This window comes from Alosa sapidissima, chromosome 17 (genome assembly GCF_018492685.1).
Source record: "Alosa sapidissima isolate fAloSap1 chromosome 17, fAloSap1.pri, whole genome shotgun sequence".
NCBI lineage: Eukaryota > Metazoa > Chordata > Actinopteri > Clupeiformes > Clupeidae > Alosa > Alosa sapidissima.
Window position 1 is genome coordinate 6371460 of NC_055973.1, and position 17892 is coordinate 6389351.

The 17892-nt window shown below is 41.1% G+C and overlaps 2 protein-coding genes across 3 annotated transcripts; one reads left to right on the plus strand and one right to left on the minus strand.

Moving 5' to 3' along the window:
• Positions 1 to 1337: 1337 nt before the first annotated feature.
• On the plus strand, positions 1338 to 2615 carry crhb (corticotropin releasing hormone b). The gene is made up of 2 exons (XM_042067858.1): positions 1338 to 1428; positions 1813 to 2615. The coding sequence occupies exon 2, from the start codon at positions 1833 to 1835 to the stop codon at positions 2322 to 2324; it is 492 nt and encodes a 163-aa protein (XP_041923792.1). The 5' UTR covers positions 1338 to 1428; positions 1813 to 1832; the 3' UTR covers positions 2325 to 2615.
• A 1901-nt stretch (positions 2616 to 4516) lies between these two features.
• trim55b (tripartite motif containing 55b) lies at positions 4517 to 15041 on the minus strand. 2 transcript variants are annotated; one of them, XM_042068592.1, is made up of 8 exons: positions 14760 to 15041; positions 14373 to 14542; positions 10670 to 10853; positions 10224 to 10319; positions 8589 to 8822; positions 6952 to 6974; positions 6720 to 6844; positions 4517 to 5282 (listed from the first exon to the last, which is right to left on the minus strand). In XM_042068592.1, the coding sequence occupies exons 1-8, from the start codon at positions 14877 to 14879 to the stop codon at positions 5146 to 5148; spliced, it is 1089 nt and encodes a 362-aa protein (XP_041924526.1). In that variant the 5' UTR covers positions 14880 to 15041; the 3' UTR covers positions 4517 to 5145. The 2 variants fall into 2 exon arrangements, with proteins under 2 accessions (XP_041924526.1, XP_041924525.1); XM_042068591.1 differs by having other exon boundaries at positions 10670 to 10856.
• Between the last annotated feature and the right edge of the window lie 2851 nt (positions 15042 to 17892).

The window sequence follows — 17892 nt, forward strand, 5'->3', positions numbered from 1 at the left end:
GCACAATAACACAATGATTGTATCATGTGCTAATAAAAATCCACTCATTACTGGACATTAATTACTACAAGACCAACAAAGATGCAACATACATTGTTGTTTTATTCATCTGTGGTCTTCAGTGTGACAGGACACTGGAATCCTTTCAGGAATTCCTAACAAGTTAAGGAGAAGTCTTTAATCTGCCGTGCCATGAGGGAAAGCAATCCCTGCCTTTCATTGAGCATTATCTGAAGAAGATTGGGTGGTGGTAGCAGGGGTTAGATGGGGAAAGTTTGTCGAACTGTGGCACAATTAAAAACCGAAGTTAAGGGAGAGAGTGGTGACCTGCTTGGCATGCTGTGAACAGGCTTGGTGGTGGCCTCTCGCGCTCCATCTTAAGGAGGTGGCCCTTGGACAGCGCCTGTCAGTGCGAGGGGAAGGAGACGGACAGCACTGACCGAGACGGTGACGTAGACAGCCGGCGAGCATCACTAATAAATCACTTCTCATGTGGTTCGCATGCATGCGTGTGTGTGTGACGTACAAAAGGGACGGGGTTTAAGATTCATGACGAATGCCACTCGGCTAGTTTAGTTTGGTTTTAGTTTAAATTAATTTCGCTTTTTTTTTCAAGCTTGGAGTTAATTGAGCAGATTCATCAGTGGTTTGAAATGTTTGCCTTGCATCAGTAGAGTCCCTCTGTGAGCTTTGCCTGCAGGATGACTGTCAACTTCTGTGATAATGAAGGTGGGGGGGCGCTTGTTGGTCTCAAGATTCTCTTCAAACATCCTTGAGCCAAGTGCTTGTGCAATCTAATCTCCCTTGATAAGCAACAATGAGTTTTCACAGTGATTTATCCTTAGTGCAATTTGTGTAACTGAAGTTAATTTTCATGATGGCATTTTTTTTTCTTTTGACATTTGCTGTCTGTCTACCCAGCTTTTATATAAATTAAACCGTTTCATGGGGAAGATGACACTGAAAGGTAAAGGGTGTGTGTGTGTGTGTGTTTGAGAAGTGTGTTCATGCCAAAATGGATGCAGAGTTAGACAATAGCTGAGAATACCTCACTACCATCTCCTCTTCACAAAATGTACTGCATTCTGAGAAACAGTGTGTGTGTGTTTGTGAGAGAAAGAGTGAGTAAGAAACAGAGAGAGAACGAGAGAGAAGGGGGGAGAGAGAGAGATAAAGAGAGAGAGGTATTTTATGACTCACCTCATTCATTCTAGAGAACTTGCGTTCATTCAAGTCCACTCGTCTCCAATGCGCAGACGCAAGTTCTAACGTGACACTTGTCACAAATGTCGGCTATATAAATCCAACCTAAACATTCAGTCTTTTGAAGACATCCTCTCAAATATATCCAGATAGACCGCAGGTAAAAGAGACATTCGTCATATCAGGTGTGCATTCTTCTGAGGAAGTGCAGACTGCGCGATACAGGTATGGCATATATTTTGTGGAGCACCTTATAAAACAAAAACAGATTATTACTTAAAAGTTTACTGTTGTAGTATTTTTGTCAGTTTCGCTTACGTTTGTCTCAGTCGGCAACAGCCAATTTATTAAGCAGTCATACTGGTTTGTTCAGGTTATTTTTGCAAATATTTAACTGTCGCAACTTTAGAAAATGTTGCATTTCATCGTACACTGAAGTAGATTTGGGGGAACAAAGTCTTTAGTTGAGATATCCGTAGTGTTTACTATTGAGTGGTTAATATTATGCTGTCATAGCACAACCCACTCGTGGTGATTCGTGCTGCGTAAAGTACACAGAGGTTTGGAGAGGGCAACATCAACATGATCGTCTTTCTTTTACATTCACAGATTTCCTTTGCTTCCTTGTCATGAAGCTCAATTTTCTTGCCACCTTCGTCCTCCTCGTTGCCTTTTCGCCCCGACATGAATGTAGAGCGATCGACAGCCCCAGTCAGCAGGCTCCTGGCACAGAGCGCGACCCACAGCAGCAGTCCCTTCCCATTTTGGCACGCGTGGGAGAGGAATACTTCATACGACTGGGCAACGGAAATCAGAATTCACCTTTTTCCGCACCAAACATGTATTCCGAAAGCTCCCGGTCAGGCTTCAGAAGAGCTCTGCAGCTCCAGCTAACACAACGTCTGTTACAAGGCAAAGTTGGTAACATGAAGCGGCTCATCGCCAATTACGCACAACAGCCTGACGACTCGATGGAGAGGGAGCGACGGTCGGAGGAGCCTCCTATCTCTCTGGATCTCACCTTCCACCTGCTCCGAGAAGTATTAGAGATGGCAAGAGCTGAACAATTAGCCCAACAAGCGCACAGTAATAGGAAAATGATGGAACTCTTTGGGAAGTAAAATTGACATCTATTCATCCGCCAAAGAAATTTTTACATTTAGCACAAAACATAATATGTACTATAGTGCTGCCTTTCCATTCATTTATATCGTATTTATTTTAGTAGATTTATGCTCAAATCAAGAGCAAAAATGTGGAATTGTAGCCTACTACAGCCTGGTGATCAAATAGCTGCGTAAATGCGTGAAAAGTCATCACTTTCGATAATTGTTGTAAAAGTGCTTAACAAAATGTAGCCAATATACGTTTAATTTTCTAATAGTACACAATCATTTGGGACTTGAGAGCTAGAAAAAGACTGTATATTATTCAAAATTATATTTTATCTGATATTTTCTTTCATTGTACATTACATTGTGTACGTTTGTTAATAAACTGATGAGCAACCAGTATTTTTGTTGTGCAAGAGAATGTCTTATATTTATATTTTTCAATAAAAAATGAAAAGCCAATTTTACAGTCCTTTGTCGACCTTTTTCAGGGCCATATCACGGTGTTATTTGGACAAATGAAATTTGATCATCTGACCGCACAGAGATCTGTAAACGTCATTAACTGAATCATCAGCCTAATCCGCAAACATTCAGCGTGAAGGACTTCAGGAAACAGTGATGAGTAGACTAATTTTGTATCTCCGAGTGAGCATCTATTGAGGGACATCCCGCCTCATCAATAGCCAACTTGATATAGTTGTATCAAACGTTAATAGCCACATAACCAGTCACAATTTAAATAACCTGCAACACTTCTTTTTTTCATTTATTTTTTTCTCAAATGTTATGCATGTTTATAAAATCAGGCTTGTCTCTAAATCCCTTTATATAATAATAGCCGCCCACAGATGAAGGTACATTGTGAAAACATTTAATGATTCTTGAAGGTAATCCACACTATAATAAATTATACATGAAGAACATAGAACAGGGAACAGCCATCACAACCACTAAAACTCCCATGGAAGTGAAGCCTGGTTATCCCCATTAGGATATCCAGTTAAAAAAAAATCTAAAACACAAAAATAACCCATGACTAAAGTGTTACCAAAATAGTGGCTTACATGGACTTAACAGGAAACCAGACTGCTACCTGGAGGTCACCATAAAGAAAACACATTCTGTTAATGTTCTGTTTAATGACGACAGGAAGCCGTGAAGTGTGCAGCAAAATTGTGAAGTTCCACTGAACCATGCGTCATGGTGATCAGAAGCACCACATCATGGATCTGCACCTAAACTTGACCTCATTGTGTCAGATAAACCACCAAGCCCGTTTCTGAGGCCAAGTCAGAGGGATCCATTGCCACACTACAGTCATATGACACTTAACATGATTATGGTACAGATCTGACTCTAATCTGGACCAAATACATTGAGCAAGAGAAGTCTCCAGAATGTGGAATGACGTCATACTGTGGTATCAAACCACCTCATGCACTGCACAGTAACTGAATTAGAACTCTATAAACCCCCTGTTAACCAAAAGACACTGTGATATGGACGTTTTACTAATACTCATAATAATAAAATAAAATAAAATAATAATAAAAAAGAAGTGTTTCTGCATTGATAGATGCTCAGACATTGTGAGGTTCAGTGTGAGTCTGTGTGAAGGACAAATTCCATTACCAACTACCCTCCAGTGAGCCAGAAAGTATACGTTACACAATAGTCCCATTCCCCTTGTTATTTCAGCTTAACTACCCAAACGTGCAAAGAAACATTTGGTTAGATCAACTGGACACTTCTCAGAACCCATGGCTGAGTGCGGTCAGTCTCTATGCTCATCCAGTTAAACAGCACAGGTCAGAACTTAAATCACAGGTATGTGTTAGTGAGCGAAGAGGAGGTTTGCCATGCGGTGCATCTATTTTAAAACAAGTGAAAGTGATTTGCTGATGTCTTGATGTAAAGGAAGCAGCCAGTGTTCATATGTATAAGTGAAGTACAGCTACTAAGGTGGAGAGGTATAAAAAAAGCTCATGAAAGATCTATTTGAGGCGACAGTGCCCCAAAAATAGCTTTGTGACAGGCAAAAAGCCAACCTCATTAAAACATCATGCCAACACTACCTAAGAGCATGACGAGAGAAGTCGACGACAACTTGCTAAAATTTCTGGTATGCGAGGCGAAACACTCTCTGACGCTGTGCGTGTGTGAGTGCTATCGGGTCAAATGAAAGACAGACAAGCATGCTGAGTAACACAGATAGCTTTAATCAGTCTATGAGCCAGAGCTGGACTCACTGCCTCCATCAGGCCAGCTCCTGTATCCACGCCGCGGTGCAGACAGCATGATCACTGACAGATAGAAAAAGGTATGGAAGACTTCTATTCCCGATGGTTTATTCTCTGAACTAGCTATCTAAGCATGTGTGTGTGTGTGTGTGTGTGTGTGTGTGTGTGTGTGTGTGTGCGCGTCTGTGTGTGTATTAAGGTGTACATGTCTGTATTATGGCCACAATGGTGGCTTTTTCCTTAACAAAAAAAGAGTAAAAAGTCTCACATGAAATTACTAACATAAACAACCTCTTTAGATTTCCTGACAACTTAAAAAAGAGGGTGCAACACACTGGAAGAAAGTTCAGAAGTATTCACCCACTTATTCCACTTTTGGGTAAATACTTTATATCTATACTACCCCATGTCATCTCTTGGTCTGAAAACTACACCTACAGCACTCAGTTTTTTTTCTTCTATTTTTTTCTTCTATATGATGAATTGCTGCCTGTATGGCACATTTAAAAGTGTGTGTCTTAGTAAGAGTGTGTGTATGGTTGTGTGTGAATGTTTGTTATGTGTGTATGTCTGTTTCCTAACTTCAGCTAGGAGGATGTGGCTTTCAGGCTGCTTTGGGCTGGTAGGGGCGGGGCTACCAAGTCTGAAGCTCCTCCCTCTGCTTGCTCCTCCTCTGTTCCAGCATCTTCTTCCTCCTCCTGCTCCTCATCCTCTTCGTCATCCTCTAAACAGGATCAGGTTAGAGATAACACAAATGATCTGATTTAATGGACAGTGTCAAAATAAGGATGTATAAAAGATAAGAGAGAGGTTGAGTGAGAGAGTTATTAAGTTATTAAAGAGAGAGTTAATTGTTATTAAAAAGGACAATACACATAAAATCAAGATGTGAAGTATGAAAAAGTAGTAAGTAAACACACACATTGGCAAAACATTTGAGTTTCTTGGTTTGTTTCGGTGCTGTGGCCCCTTCTCTCTGCTGTGTGCCCTAAATTGCTGGGGCAGTTTATCTGCTCACATGGCTTCTCATATCACTGCTACCTGTCATTCCTGTCTGATGACTGCACGGTCTCTGCGCAGATCTTGGGATTGTCTCTTTGACATATCCAGCATGGATGAAAAAACTTCCACCTCCAACTAAACCTCTCTAAGACCAAACTGCTAGTCCAAACAAGTTATACATCTCAACATCAAAACAGACTCCTCCCAAGGTTGCAAGAAACTTGCTGTCAAAATTGATGAACAGCTGACCTTCTCTGTTCATGTCGCCCAATTGTGCTGCTTCGCAATATAAGAAAGATCAGGCCACATCTCCCACATGCTACAGATGGTCCACAGTGGTGCTTCTGGTTTTCAATCAACCAAAAAGGGCTCACTATCCTGCTGGCCCTCAGCTAAGAGCAGCTGTTTCACATTCAAGTCACTAATGCTTGCCTACAGCGTGATCGCTGGGTCTGTTCCCACTCATAAAGGCTTATATTACCCTTCAACCATTGTGTTCCTCCAAGGAACGTCGTCCCAGTCGAGAAACTCTCATTTGTAGTCCCCCGATGGTGGAACAAGCTACCAAGTGCTACTAGAGTAGGGGAGTCCCTCTCTACCTTCAAGAAGCTCTTGAAGACCCAACTATATTCTGAGAGTACCTCCTCATCTAACACATCTGCAACACATCTGCAACACACCCAACACATCCAACACACCCAACACATCCAACACACCCTATCCTGCACTTCCTGTGCTCTTCTTCCTTCCACCTCCTTCTCCTTCTACTGTACCACTCAAGACCTTTCTGTTTAATGATCACTTCTCCTCCACAGCCAACACAGAGCTCTATAAACATAGCTTCTGTTTGTTGTATTGTTTTTGTTTGTTTGTTTGTTTGTTGTATTTTCCTATCCTATGTAAAGCGACCTTGGGTATAAAATAAAAATGATTATTATTATTATTACTCCTTCTATCACTATCTCCTTTGATTGCACTTTGACAGGTACTTCAACTTCTGCACTCACATCCTCTGGTAGTCTCGTAGTGTTTCTAAAGTGGTATTTTCACCCACAAGGTTTACTTTGCAATGTAGCTTGAATGTTAATCCTCGATTTGTGTGTGTCGCTTTGGATAAAAGTGTCTGCTAAATGAATAACATATAAATGTCCTTCCTTACCGACGATGAAGTCAATGCTACGCAGTGCTTTTCTCTGCTTCAGAAAGTTAGCTGTGTAGTGATCCATGTTCTCGTAGCCTCGCTCCACTTTCTCCAGATGGGACGTGTTGGAGGCTTCACCAATTCTGACAGAGAGCAAACACCAACAGTAACAGGTGCAATCACCAAGAAAACCGAACAGGAAAAGTGCTGTTACACAGATGTGCAATATCTACCTCAAGTAAGCACTTACTTTTTCAAAAGAGGTCTTGCTGTCTGCAAAAAAGCACAATAATGATTGCAATGGTTATTACTAATGGTTGGTATAACTATTAACTATTACAATGTATTGTATATTATTGTGTATTAATTGACAACTATATAATATCATATAATTTACTTTACTCATAAACATTGTGATAGATCAGGAATATCTTCTAATTTAATTTTTAAAACATAGAACTTGCAGGGACATCCCTCTCCATTTTCAAAAAACTCCTGAAGACCCAGCTCTTTAGAGAACATCTCCTCTCATAGCACTACTTACAACAAGTCTTGCTGATCCTAGCACTTACCAGCCGTCTTGATCTGACACGTAACTGTTAAAAACAGCACTCACTGATGCACTTATTCTTACTGTACTCTACCATTTTTTATATTGTCCTAAAATTGTTGAGAATTGCTTTAAAACTTAAACTTTTTACCATGTTGTTAGTCGCTTTGGCTAAAAATGCGTCAGCCAAATGTAATGTAATGTAAATGTAATGTAATGACTCAGATAAAATTGTTTATGCACTTCTGGAATCTTCACAGTTTTAACACCCACTGATGGTATATGAAACTACCAGTAGAAGGGTTCTATAAAACAGTTTACATGAGGAACTTCTGAGCAGAGTTGGGTGTAACGTTACTGTACACACAGTAAACACATTACATTTGTCAGTAAGGAGTAGTGTAACACGTTACTTTTCTAAATTCAGTAATCACATTACAGTTATTAACAGCGTGTGAGCAAAGATTACTTTATTCTCCTATTTGACATTCTCCTATTAGGAAATAGGACTCCTCCTCAAGCCGTGGAGACGCATGTTGTGGTGGTGTGCTTTACCCTGTCATGAGCAGGGTGTGTGGAATCAGGCCACCTTCTACAGCACTGACTCTGATAGATAATACTGCTTTGCTTTCCTATTTAAAAAAAAAGCTATAAATAAAACACTAAATATGCACCTGTATGAAAACAAAATCTGCCGTTCAAAATGTTGCGGTAGCGAGTGCATAAGTTAAACTGCGTTGCCGGTCTTATTGTATGTGTGTGTATGTGTGTGTGTGTGCGTGCGTGCACGCGCGCACATGTGCATCTTCTGGGAGGGTGACAAGAACATTCACAAAAAATAAAACCCATCTGAGTATTTGTTAGCTGAATACTGAACGGGAGTGGTAGGCCTACAGCGCGAGTAGTGTAATAGACTAGATTATGCTACCTAATGTTTCATACAACGTAATTAATTAAATAATAAATAAAAGGGGTCGATATCAATAACAGCGTCCATAGAAACATTTAAACGCAGTAACGCAAAAGTAATGTAACACGTTACTTTCCATAGAGAATAAAGAAGTAATGCAAGGGATTAAACATTTTTACAGTAACGAGTAATGTGCAATACATTACCTTTTTTGAGTAACGACCCCAACACTGCTTCTGAGTATAAAATGTTTTTAAGGAGACAACCTAAAGGATAAAGCCTTGTTGAAAAAGTAAACTTGTTCTTCAAAGCATCACTCCTTAAGTGAGTTGTAAGTGATGATGAAACATGATGATGAAGAGCTCTTGGCTTTGACTGTAAGTCTTTTGGCGCTTCATAAAACAAAACAAAAACACAGCTAACTCACCTGCAAGAACACAGCCATTTCAGGCTCCTCCATGGTCTGAATGCCCGTCTCCACGATCTTGCTCATGGACTCCAGGTGTTCGTTGTACTTGCGCTTGAGGCCCTGGATGTAGTTGAGCTTCTCCTCCTGCTCTGCCGACACCTGCAGAGTCATCTCCCTCTTCCGGTCCTCCATGATGGCATACAGGTGGTCAAACTTCTCGCACACCTGTGACTTCTGCCTCCTGCTGTTCTCCTGTGGAACACAGGTAGTAAACACACCTTTGAGAAAGCAAGTCATGAGTGAGAGAAAGTGAGTGGGTTGTCACTCTAACACTGGTTCTTCTACTTTGCCGTTTTTCTAATTCAGTTCAATTTCATTTACTGCGTATAACGGCAAATCTATTTCATTTATATTCAGGTACTTTACCGACAGGGGCAAGGGAAATTTCACTTTTATCAGGAAACCTTGAGCCAAACCTCTCCTCCTATTCTAATTCCTAATTACCTAATAATTACCTAATTACTAGGCTTGTGAAAGATTTTCCCACACGGCCCTCTAAAGGAACTTCAGGCAATGCTCACAATTAAACGAGCTATGATTAAACAAGCTATGTCTCTCGGCTTCGAGTTGTCTTGAACACAGTCTCAAATCGACTTGTATTGTATTTAATACAGTGGCCAGACGAGCCACAGTGTGGTGTTGCAAGAGAGGCGGCCCAGCACTAACCGGTTTGCATGCTAACTTCAATGGATATCTGGACAAAACGGAGCATAGGCATTTTTGACATCAAAATGGCTGTTTCTTCACACTCTGTTGCTATTAAGGTCATTCTTAGATGTTTCAAACTTAAACAAAACGTCACATAGCGCCTTTAATGATGGTTCATGAAAATATAAAAAAGTGAATACAATAAAAAAAAAAAAATGAAAAGCCACTCAATGACTGAAGATGATTTACTTGAAGAACTGAACTGAAGCAATAGTGTCTGGACCGAAACTCCAAAAATAGTCTAAAAACAGGTTATACTGTATGCACTTATGCTGGCGAGTTTCTTCCTGGACTCTCTGTCTCTCCTCTTTCTCTCTCCCTTACAATCAACCTTGCCAGAAGTTCCTCTTTGTCATCTGCAGTGGCCATATGCGCACTCAAGTCTCAGAAACACAACGCGCATGTCAGTCACCGGCTCTCGCCGGACGGCGGCCATGGGGCTTGGAGACGCTCCAGCGTCCTGTGGTACCGTAGCGGCCCACACACATCACCTCCAGCTGAAGAGCTGTCGGCTCACCCTGTCCATCAATACTCCTGATTGTTCCCCTTTTGTTTATGAAGAAGAGTAGATTGACTAAAGGAGGGGGGGGAGAGGAAAGAAGAGTGGGAAGGAGAGAGAGACAGAGAGAGGAGAGAAAGAGATAGGGGGGCAGAGGGAAGGAGAGAGGACCAAAGAGAAGGAAGTAGAGAGAGAGAGAAGGGAGGAAAGGGGGAGGGAAGGAAGAGAGAGAAAAGAGGAGAGTGAAAGAGGGAGGGAGGGTGAGAGAGAGAGGTGGAGAAAGAAGGAGAGAGGGAAAGAGAAAAAGAGAGAGAGAGAGGATGGATGAGAGGGAGGAAGAGAGTGACAGAGGGGGAGAGGTAGTGCTTCCTGTGGGAACAACTCACCTCTATGATCCTGCAGGTCTCCTCCAGCTGACTAATGACACCCTGGATCCTCTCGTTGTTGCTCACCATCATTGCTATCCTGTCTGTCAGCTCCGTCTGGGGGAGTGTGTGTGTGTGTGTGTGTGTGTGTGTGTGTGTGTGTGTGAGCGTGTGTGAGCACACACACACACACACACACAAACACACACAAACATTTACACACACACACAAACATACACAGACACACGCACAGAGACACACATTAAAATGAAAGCGTACGTTAACAAATCCATTAGACAGACAATTATCCTCAGACACAGCTTGAAAAACAACTCTAATGACGGCTAATGAAACATCGGTGGGCTTATTGCGCTGCTATTTGTCTAATTTATCTGAGTGGCATAAAGACTCCAAAACAGGAACCCCATGACATCTCAATGATGAGACGCACGTGCAGGCTGGCATACCTTCTGATTTTGGTAGACGTTGGTGAGAGGGGCCACCTCGCAGTCTTTATGCGCCCCGAACACTTTGCACATGGAACAGGTCGGGGTGCTACACGTCACACAGTAGATGTTGATCTTCTCGTCCTCGTGGACTTCGCACATGGGCTGGTCTGGTTTCGTCTCTGGGGCAGGTTGGCTGCTGCTGCTGCTGGGCATTAAGATGGTGAAAAAGAAGAAATAAAAAGCCTGGTGTTATATACCTCTGTGCCCCCTCTGACTCAACATATCTGCTCATATCTGCTCAATTACAAATTCAACAACCTGAACTTCCAGCAACAAACAGAGGGAAACTAAACTTGATGTCAGAGTTCAGCTTGATAGACTACGAAACACTTGAAAAAACGGTACAGAATCTCAGCCCTTCCACATGTGTCTTAGACACTCTGCCTACCAATTTCTTCAAAACTGTTTTTCACCTCATAGCGGCGGATGTCCTTCAAATTGTAAATGTATCATTGCTGTCTGGCACTTTTCCTAAGTCACTGAAAACAGCTGTTGTAAAGCCACTTCTCAAGAAGAATAACCTGGATGCCTCCATGCTAAACAATTACAGGCCCATATCCAATCTACCTTTTATTGGCAAAATTATTGAAAAAGTAGTCTTTAATCAATTAACCACCTTCCTAACATCAAATGGGTATTTTGATTACTTTCAGTCTGGTTTTCGGGCAAATCACAGCACTGAAACAGCTCTCATTAAAGTTTCCAATGACATACGCCTCAACACAGATTCAGGTAAAACATCAGTCCTAGTGCTACTGGACCTTAGTGCAGCATTTGACACTGTTGATCACAATATTTTACTACACAGACTAGAACACTGGGTTGGATTTACAGGCATAGTTATCAGCTGGCTAAAATCATATCTACAAGAAAGGAGCTTCTTTGTTGCCATCGGAAACTGTACCTCAACACCAACGTCCTTGACCTGTGGTGTTCTCCAGGGGTCGATCTTGGGGCCACTATTATTCAACCTCTATATGCTCCCACTTGGACAAATCATTCAAAATAATTTGATTTCATATCATAGCTATGCAGATGACACACAAATTTACTTAGCTCTATCACCAAACAACTATGGTCCTCTTGAATCTATGTGTCAGTGTATAGAACAAATCAACACCTGGATGTCTCAAAATTTTCTTCAGCTGAACAAAGAAAAAACTGAAGTAATTATATTTGGTAAAAATGAGGAAAGACTTAGGGTTGCCACTCTCCTTGACACAAAAGGGTTGAAGGCAAAGGATACTGTTAAAAATCTTGGTGTATTAATTGACAGTGATCTAAATTTCAACAGCCACATGAAAGCGATAACTAAATCAGCTTTTTACCACCTCAAAAATATTGTCAAACTCAGAGGGCTGATGTCAAAACATGACTTAGAAAAACTCATTCATGCATTTATCTCCAGCAGGGTTGATTACTGCAATGGACTGTTCACAGGCCTTCCTAAAAAGACTATTAAACAGCTTCAGGTGATACAAAATGCAGCAGCTAGGACTCTAACAAAAACTAAAAGAACTGACCACATTACTCCAATTCTTAAGTCCTTGCACTGGCTTCCAGTAAGTCACAGAATTGACTTTAAAGCACTATTGCTTGTTTATAAATCAGTAAATGGAGCAGGACCTAAATACTTGTCAGACATGCTTCAGCAGTACACACCTTCTCGTCCTCTCAGGTCCCAGGTGAAAAACCTGCTAGTAAAACCTACAGTTAGAACTAAACATGGTGAAGCAGCTTTTAGCTGCTATGCGGCTCAGCTGTGGAACCAACTTTCGGATGACATTAAAAAGGCCCCAACTGTAGCCAGTTTTAAATCTAGACTTAAGACCAAACTGTTCTCAGACGCTTTCTGCTAACTGTGCCGAGTTACAAATTCTGAATCTGCCTCGATAATTATTCTACTTTGTCTTTTATTACTTTTTTTACTACTTTTGCCTTTGTTTTTGCTTACTAATTATTCTTTATTTTTAAATGATTTTACCTTGTGTTTTATGTTTTCTTTTTATTATGATCTTTACCTTTTAACTATTCTTTGACTATATTGCCCTTCTATGCTTTTATTTGTTATTATCGTTTGGTTTTGTTTATGTAAAGCACATTGAATGACCTCTGTGTATGAAATGTGCTATATAAATAAACTTGACTTGACTTGACCCTCTGTTCATTTACTTTACTTTAGGCTGTAGCTGTGTTTATGGTGTAGCCTATTGGCTGTGTGACCTACATCTCAATAGGGATACACAGTAAGGATCTGTGGCTTTTCTCTTATTTAGTTTTTTCCTAGACCATCTACTTGTGTTGTTCTTCACTAGTAAATCCTGCAACTAAGTGTTTGGATAAGTTTTACTCTTATATACATGGCAGGGTTTCATTAACTGTTTAGAATGGATTTGTTTTTTTATGTAACCAAATATACTACAGTTATCAGTTATTCGCCAATAATAGTCTTATGAAGAACACTGAGTTTCAAATACATTACATGACACTGTGCGAATGTCAGTGAGTGTCATGAGCAACCATACAGCATCAGGTCATCGTGGGTTGTCACGATGACCTGAGGGCAAAGGGGATGGCATGTCAACAGAGAGCAACTATGCCGCAACTCCAACCGGAACCCTGCCGCGGTCCAGGCCACCAATGCTCTGACTCACAAAGCCCTTAGGGGTCATGTGGTCACGGTCGCAACAGAAACTCCTGTCGTGTCAACTCAAATGATGTGAAAGAAATTGAGTGCTGTAAAAAAAAGAGACAAGAATGCAATTCCATCTGCAGTTGCAAGGGAAGATCAACTCATAAACAAGCTGAAATGACTTGAGTGCGATGTTTCGTGACAGCAGAGCAGACAGCGGAGGAACTGTGTGGCCTGTTGGGATTTGTACCGTTTACATCTAATATTATTTCCAACCAAGAGAAAAAAATGTGCTCCACTAAAAAACAGTTATGCTCATTACTTTCATTTAACTTCACTTCACCATTTGTGGTCAGAAATATCAGGAGTGTGTCAAACCTCCATAGGCCAAACACCATGCACTTACCCTAAATGTATCATGTTATGTATGTAGTCTTCGTTATGTTGGTGACTTTCGCAAGACCCAAGGTGTAGGCCTACCACTGGTCAAGTGGGACCATTTAATAATGTATTTAAATATTGTGTAAATATATACTTCTCTGAAAATATAGGGCACTGAGGGATTGATTGCTGAGTGTATATGGTGTATGTTTGGTTCACGTTCTTATTTGTCATATAGGGCCCACCATGTAGACTACTTGATTGTTCATTTTGTCATCTTAGCCTACAAATCTCAACTCAAAAGTCCATATCCTCCGAGCTATAGCCATATAGGCTACCTATATAGCTATAGCTACCATATGGTGGAAGGTGCTATCCTTACAGGTGGATGGATGCGTGACCTAGTAACCTATTTAGGTAGGAAGACTTGTTGTTAACGGAGCACCCCGATGTAATGATAGCCTTTTCATAATGTAACTTAATGTAAACTCAACTTTTAAGTGCCAACACATAGCTTATATATCTATGTTGAAGAAATGTAAGTTACTACGAATTGCTTTGACACAGGTTATAGGCCTACCTTTTTATAACGGCCTAGTTAACATTATACCGCAACATTAACCAGAAGAATCTGTGTAACTGCTTTACCTGGTCGACTGCTGTTTGTACATGTCAATGATGTTTTCCACCAGGAGGTTCCTCTGCAATCCATAGACTCCATGTCGGTCCAACACAACCTCATGCCTGCAGGATGGGCAACGGAAACGGCCTCCAGATGTAAGCGAGCCGCCTCTTGTGGGTAGGTAAGGGTTGGATGCCTTGCCACACGGATGCATTAAAAGGTTAATAAGGTAATTGTCGAAGAATGCTTGTAATAATGTATGACTTATTATTGCAACACGACCATCATATGCGCCTGCCTAGCCCATTAAGTTTTCAATGGAAAATAACTGGTGAAAGTATTCACCTGTAAAAATAAGTTACAGTATTGCGTAATTTGACGCAAACGTACAGATAAGTCGATTTTTACTATACCTGAAAGACATCGTTAGCACATTTGCGGCAAAGGTTGTGTTGACATGGAAGAATCACCACTGGTTTTGAAAATATCTCCAAACAAATGGGACAAATAAGCTGCTTCTCCAGGTCGTCCATTTTCCTCACTGTCTAGAACTATCAAACTACCAGTATTGGTCGTCTTTTTTTAACATGTACATATAACATAAGTTTGTTTAAGAGACAAAAACCATGGCCCAGACGAGTAGGCTACACTCGTTTCAAGTTGTTACCCGGCTGTGAGGCTGTTTTTAGAAACCTCACGTCAAAGGTTGCCATGTTTACGTGCCCATATATGAAAATGATTGAAGATACGCAAACAGCTGACGACTCGCTGGACACATGAACACACGGTCTACTTTTAATGTCGTAAAAATCATCCCCACACAAACGTAACCCCTCTAGAAAAACAAAGTAACCCTACATTGTTCATTTCGCAATCCACAAAGGCAACAAATCAGACAGACCCAAATTGTTGCCTACTGATATAATTTGGATTATTGTGGGCAGCTGTTTATTTTTTGCAATTTAATTAATATATAAAATGTAGGCTAATGAATTCAAGTTCAAATTCAAAGTTGCTTAATTAACAGTCATTTACAATGACAATATTTAGAACAGAGTATAACACAAGACTATTAAAGATATAAAAAAAGAAGACAGCAACATGTAGGCTTAGGCTACAGTAATAATGAGACATGTGTGATGTCTGTGTGAGTGTCTGCACGCAGATGCATGTGTGTTAAACATAAACACAGGTGTAGGCTACTTTCGACTAGTTTAGTTACCCACAGATGTGTTACATTTAGAGTTGACAAGGATGCTAAAGGCCCTCCACCAACTACTATGCCATTTTTTCAATGTCGTCAATGTATTGAGATAGGCTGCCATAGGAATTTAGTCTTGATTTCTCTTATTTTGCACAGTGTAGAAGAAATTACTTCTCTGCCTCAACCCTCTCTGTCTGACAGTGACCATGTATTTGTTGTTCACAATTGCAGCCAGTCTTTGCCTGAGCCTACTGGTTAGAATTGGCCTCTGCTTTGTATCTCTTGAGAAGATTACTTTTTTCGTTTTAGGGTCAGATAGCCTTTGATTCAGGGTTCAGCTCCTGGGTTTTCAGTGCTTCAGACTTGAATGTGTTTTTCAGAAGCATCCAGGCTAGCTAAAGCCATGCCAGGGCATACATCGGCCCACAAGCATCCAACTGAACATACACTGAACTCTACATACAGAACAACATACACTCACTGGGCACTTTATTAGGTACACCTTGCTAGTATCGGGTTGACTCCATTTGTCAGCTGCACATCTATCATGCAAATCTCATGCACATCCCAGGTGCCCTATTGGATTGAGGTCTAGTGACTGTGGAGACCATTTGAGTACAGTGAACTGTCATGTTCAAGAAACTGTCAGTTTGAGATCATTTGAGACATGGTGTGTTATCCTGCTGGAAGTAGCCGTCAAAGGTAAAGGGATGGGCATGGTCAGCAACAATACTCAGGTAGGCTGTGGTATTTAAACAATGCCATTGTTTGGTACTAACAGTGTCCAAAGTGTGGCAAAAAACATCCCCCCACACTATTACTTTTCCACCAGCAGTCTGAACCTGTGATACAAGGCAGGACAGGACTATATGCACTCATGTTCTAACCCTACCATTCAAATATCGCAGCAGAAACACATCAGACCAGGCAACATTTTCCCAGTCTTATATTGTCCAATTTTGGTGAGCCAATGCAAATTGTAGCGGCATGGTCTTCGGCTGCTCTAGCCCATATGCTTCAAGGTTCTTTGTGCTATGTGTTCAGAGATACTCTTCTGCATACCTGGGTTGTAATGGTTATTTGAGTTACTGTTGCCCTTCTATCAGCTCGAACTTGGCCATTCTCCTCTAACCTCTGGCATCAACAAGACATTTTCGCCCACAGAACTGCCACTAGATATTTTTGTTTTCTGGACCATTCTCTGTAAACCCTTGAGTCCCTGCAGATCAGCAATTTCTGAAATACTCAGACCAGCCCAACAACAATGCCATGTTTAAAGGGATTTAAACATTTATACCCCATTCTGATGCTCATGTTTGATTTTCAGCAGATAAGCTTGACCTACATGCCTAAATGCATTCTGTTGCTGCCATGTGATTAGCTAATTTGATATTTGTGTTAATGAGCAGTCGAACAGGTGTAGGCTACCTAATAAAGTGGCCCAGTGAGTGTATGTAGTCTGATCTGTTTAACCTATTCTGATCTAATCTGATTATCTTTTCTGCCCATAAGGTCTCTGTTCGGTTCCATTGCAGTTGGAGCAAGAACTGTAGCCTAATGTTTGCTGTTGTTGGTGGCGGGCATCACTCATCTACTGTGTGCCACTTGCCCACTCTCCCATGCCACTCGCCTACTGTCCCTCACCACTGTTCCGTGCGACTTGCTGTCCCACACCACTTGTCAACCGTTCCATGGGTTAGGGTTAGAGTTAGGGTTGGAATTGGTGACATGGGACAGTGTTGGCAAGTGTCACAGGACAGTCTCACAGGAGAGTAGGCAAAAACAGAGCAAGCAGTGGCCCTCTTCTGTGTAGCTCATGTGATATAGGCCTAGATTACCTACCTGCTATCACTTCACTGCTTGACATTACCTTACATTGAGACAGCCAATCTCACTTTATCAAAGAAGAACATTTCAGAAATTAAAGCTGCAGTTGGCAAGAATTTTTTGATCATATTCACTGAAACAGACACTATGCTCCGACAGAACAACATAAATCAGCCAGTTTTAGAAAAAAAACTGCACTTCTACCTCCACCTAGAGCAGTGGTTCTCAACCTTTTTTGAGCAAACGCCCCCCCTGACCTTACTTTGATCCTCTGCAATTAAAAAAAAGCCCTGGGTAGGCTATAGGCCACTCACACTCATGCTATATTGCTTAAATAAAAAAACGAGCCCATTTCTGTGCTGTTTTGGTTTCTTCTGGAATTATAAGAAAATATCCCTATGAGCCTATTTTATTATTAAGCAGATTTAGCCCACTGTTAGAAGCAATAGAAGACTGGTTGGGTAAAAAAAACATGTACAAATTGATAATTTGCATTGTACTGTCGGCACTTTTTC

Excerpts from the sequence above, each read along its gene's own strand:
- crhb (XM_042067858.1), top strand. The coding sequence starts at position 1,833 with ATGAAGCTCAATTTTCTTGCCACCTTCGTCCTCCTCGTTGCCTTTTCG.
- trim55b (XM_042068591.1), bottom strand. The coding sequence starts at position 14,879 with ATGGACGACCTGGAGAAGCAGCTTATTTGTCCCATTTGTTTGGAGATA. Across the intron at positions 10,320-10,669 it reads ACGTCTACCAAAATCAGAAG|ACGGAGCTGACAGACAGGAT; the intron begins GTATGCCAGCCT and ends ACACTCCCCCAG. Across the intron at positions 6,845-6,951 it reads GCAAGACCTCTTTTGAAAAA|AATTGGTGAAGCCTCCAACA; the intron begins GTAAGTGCTTAC and ends GCTCTCTGTCAG.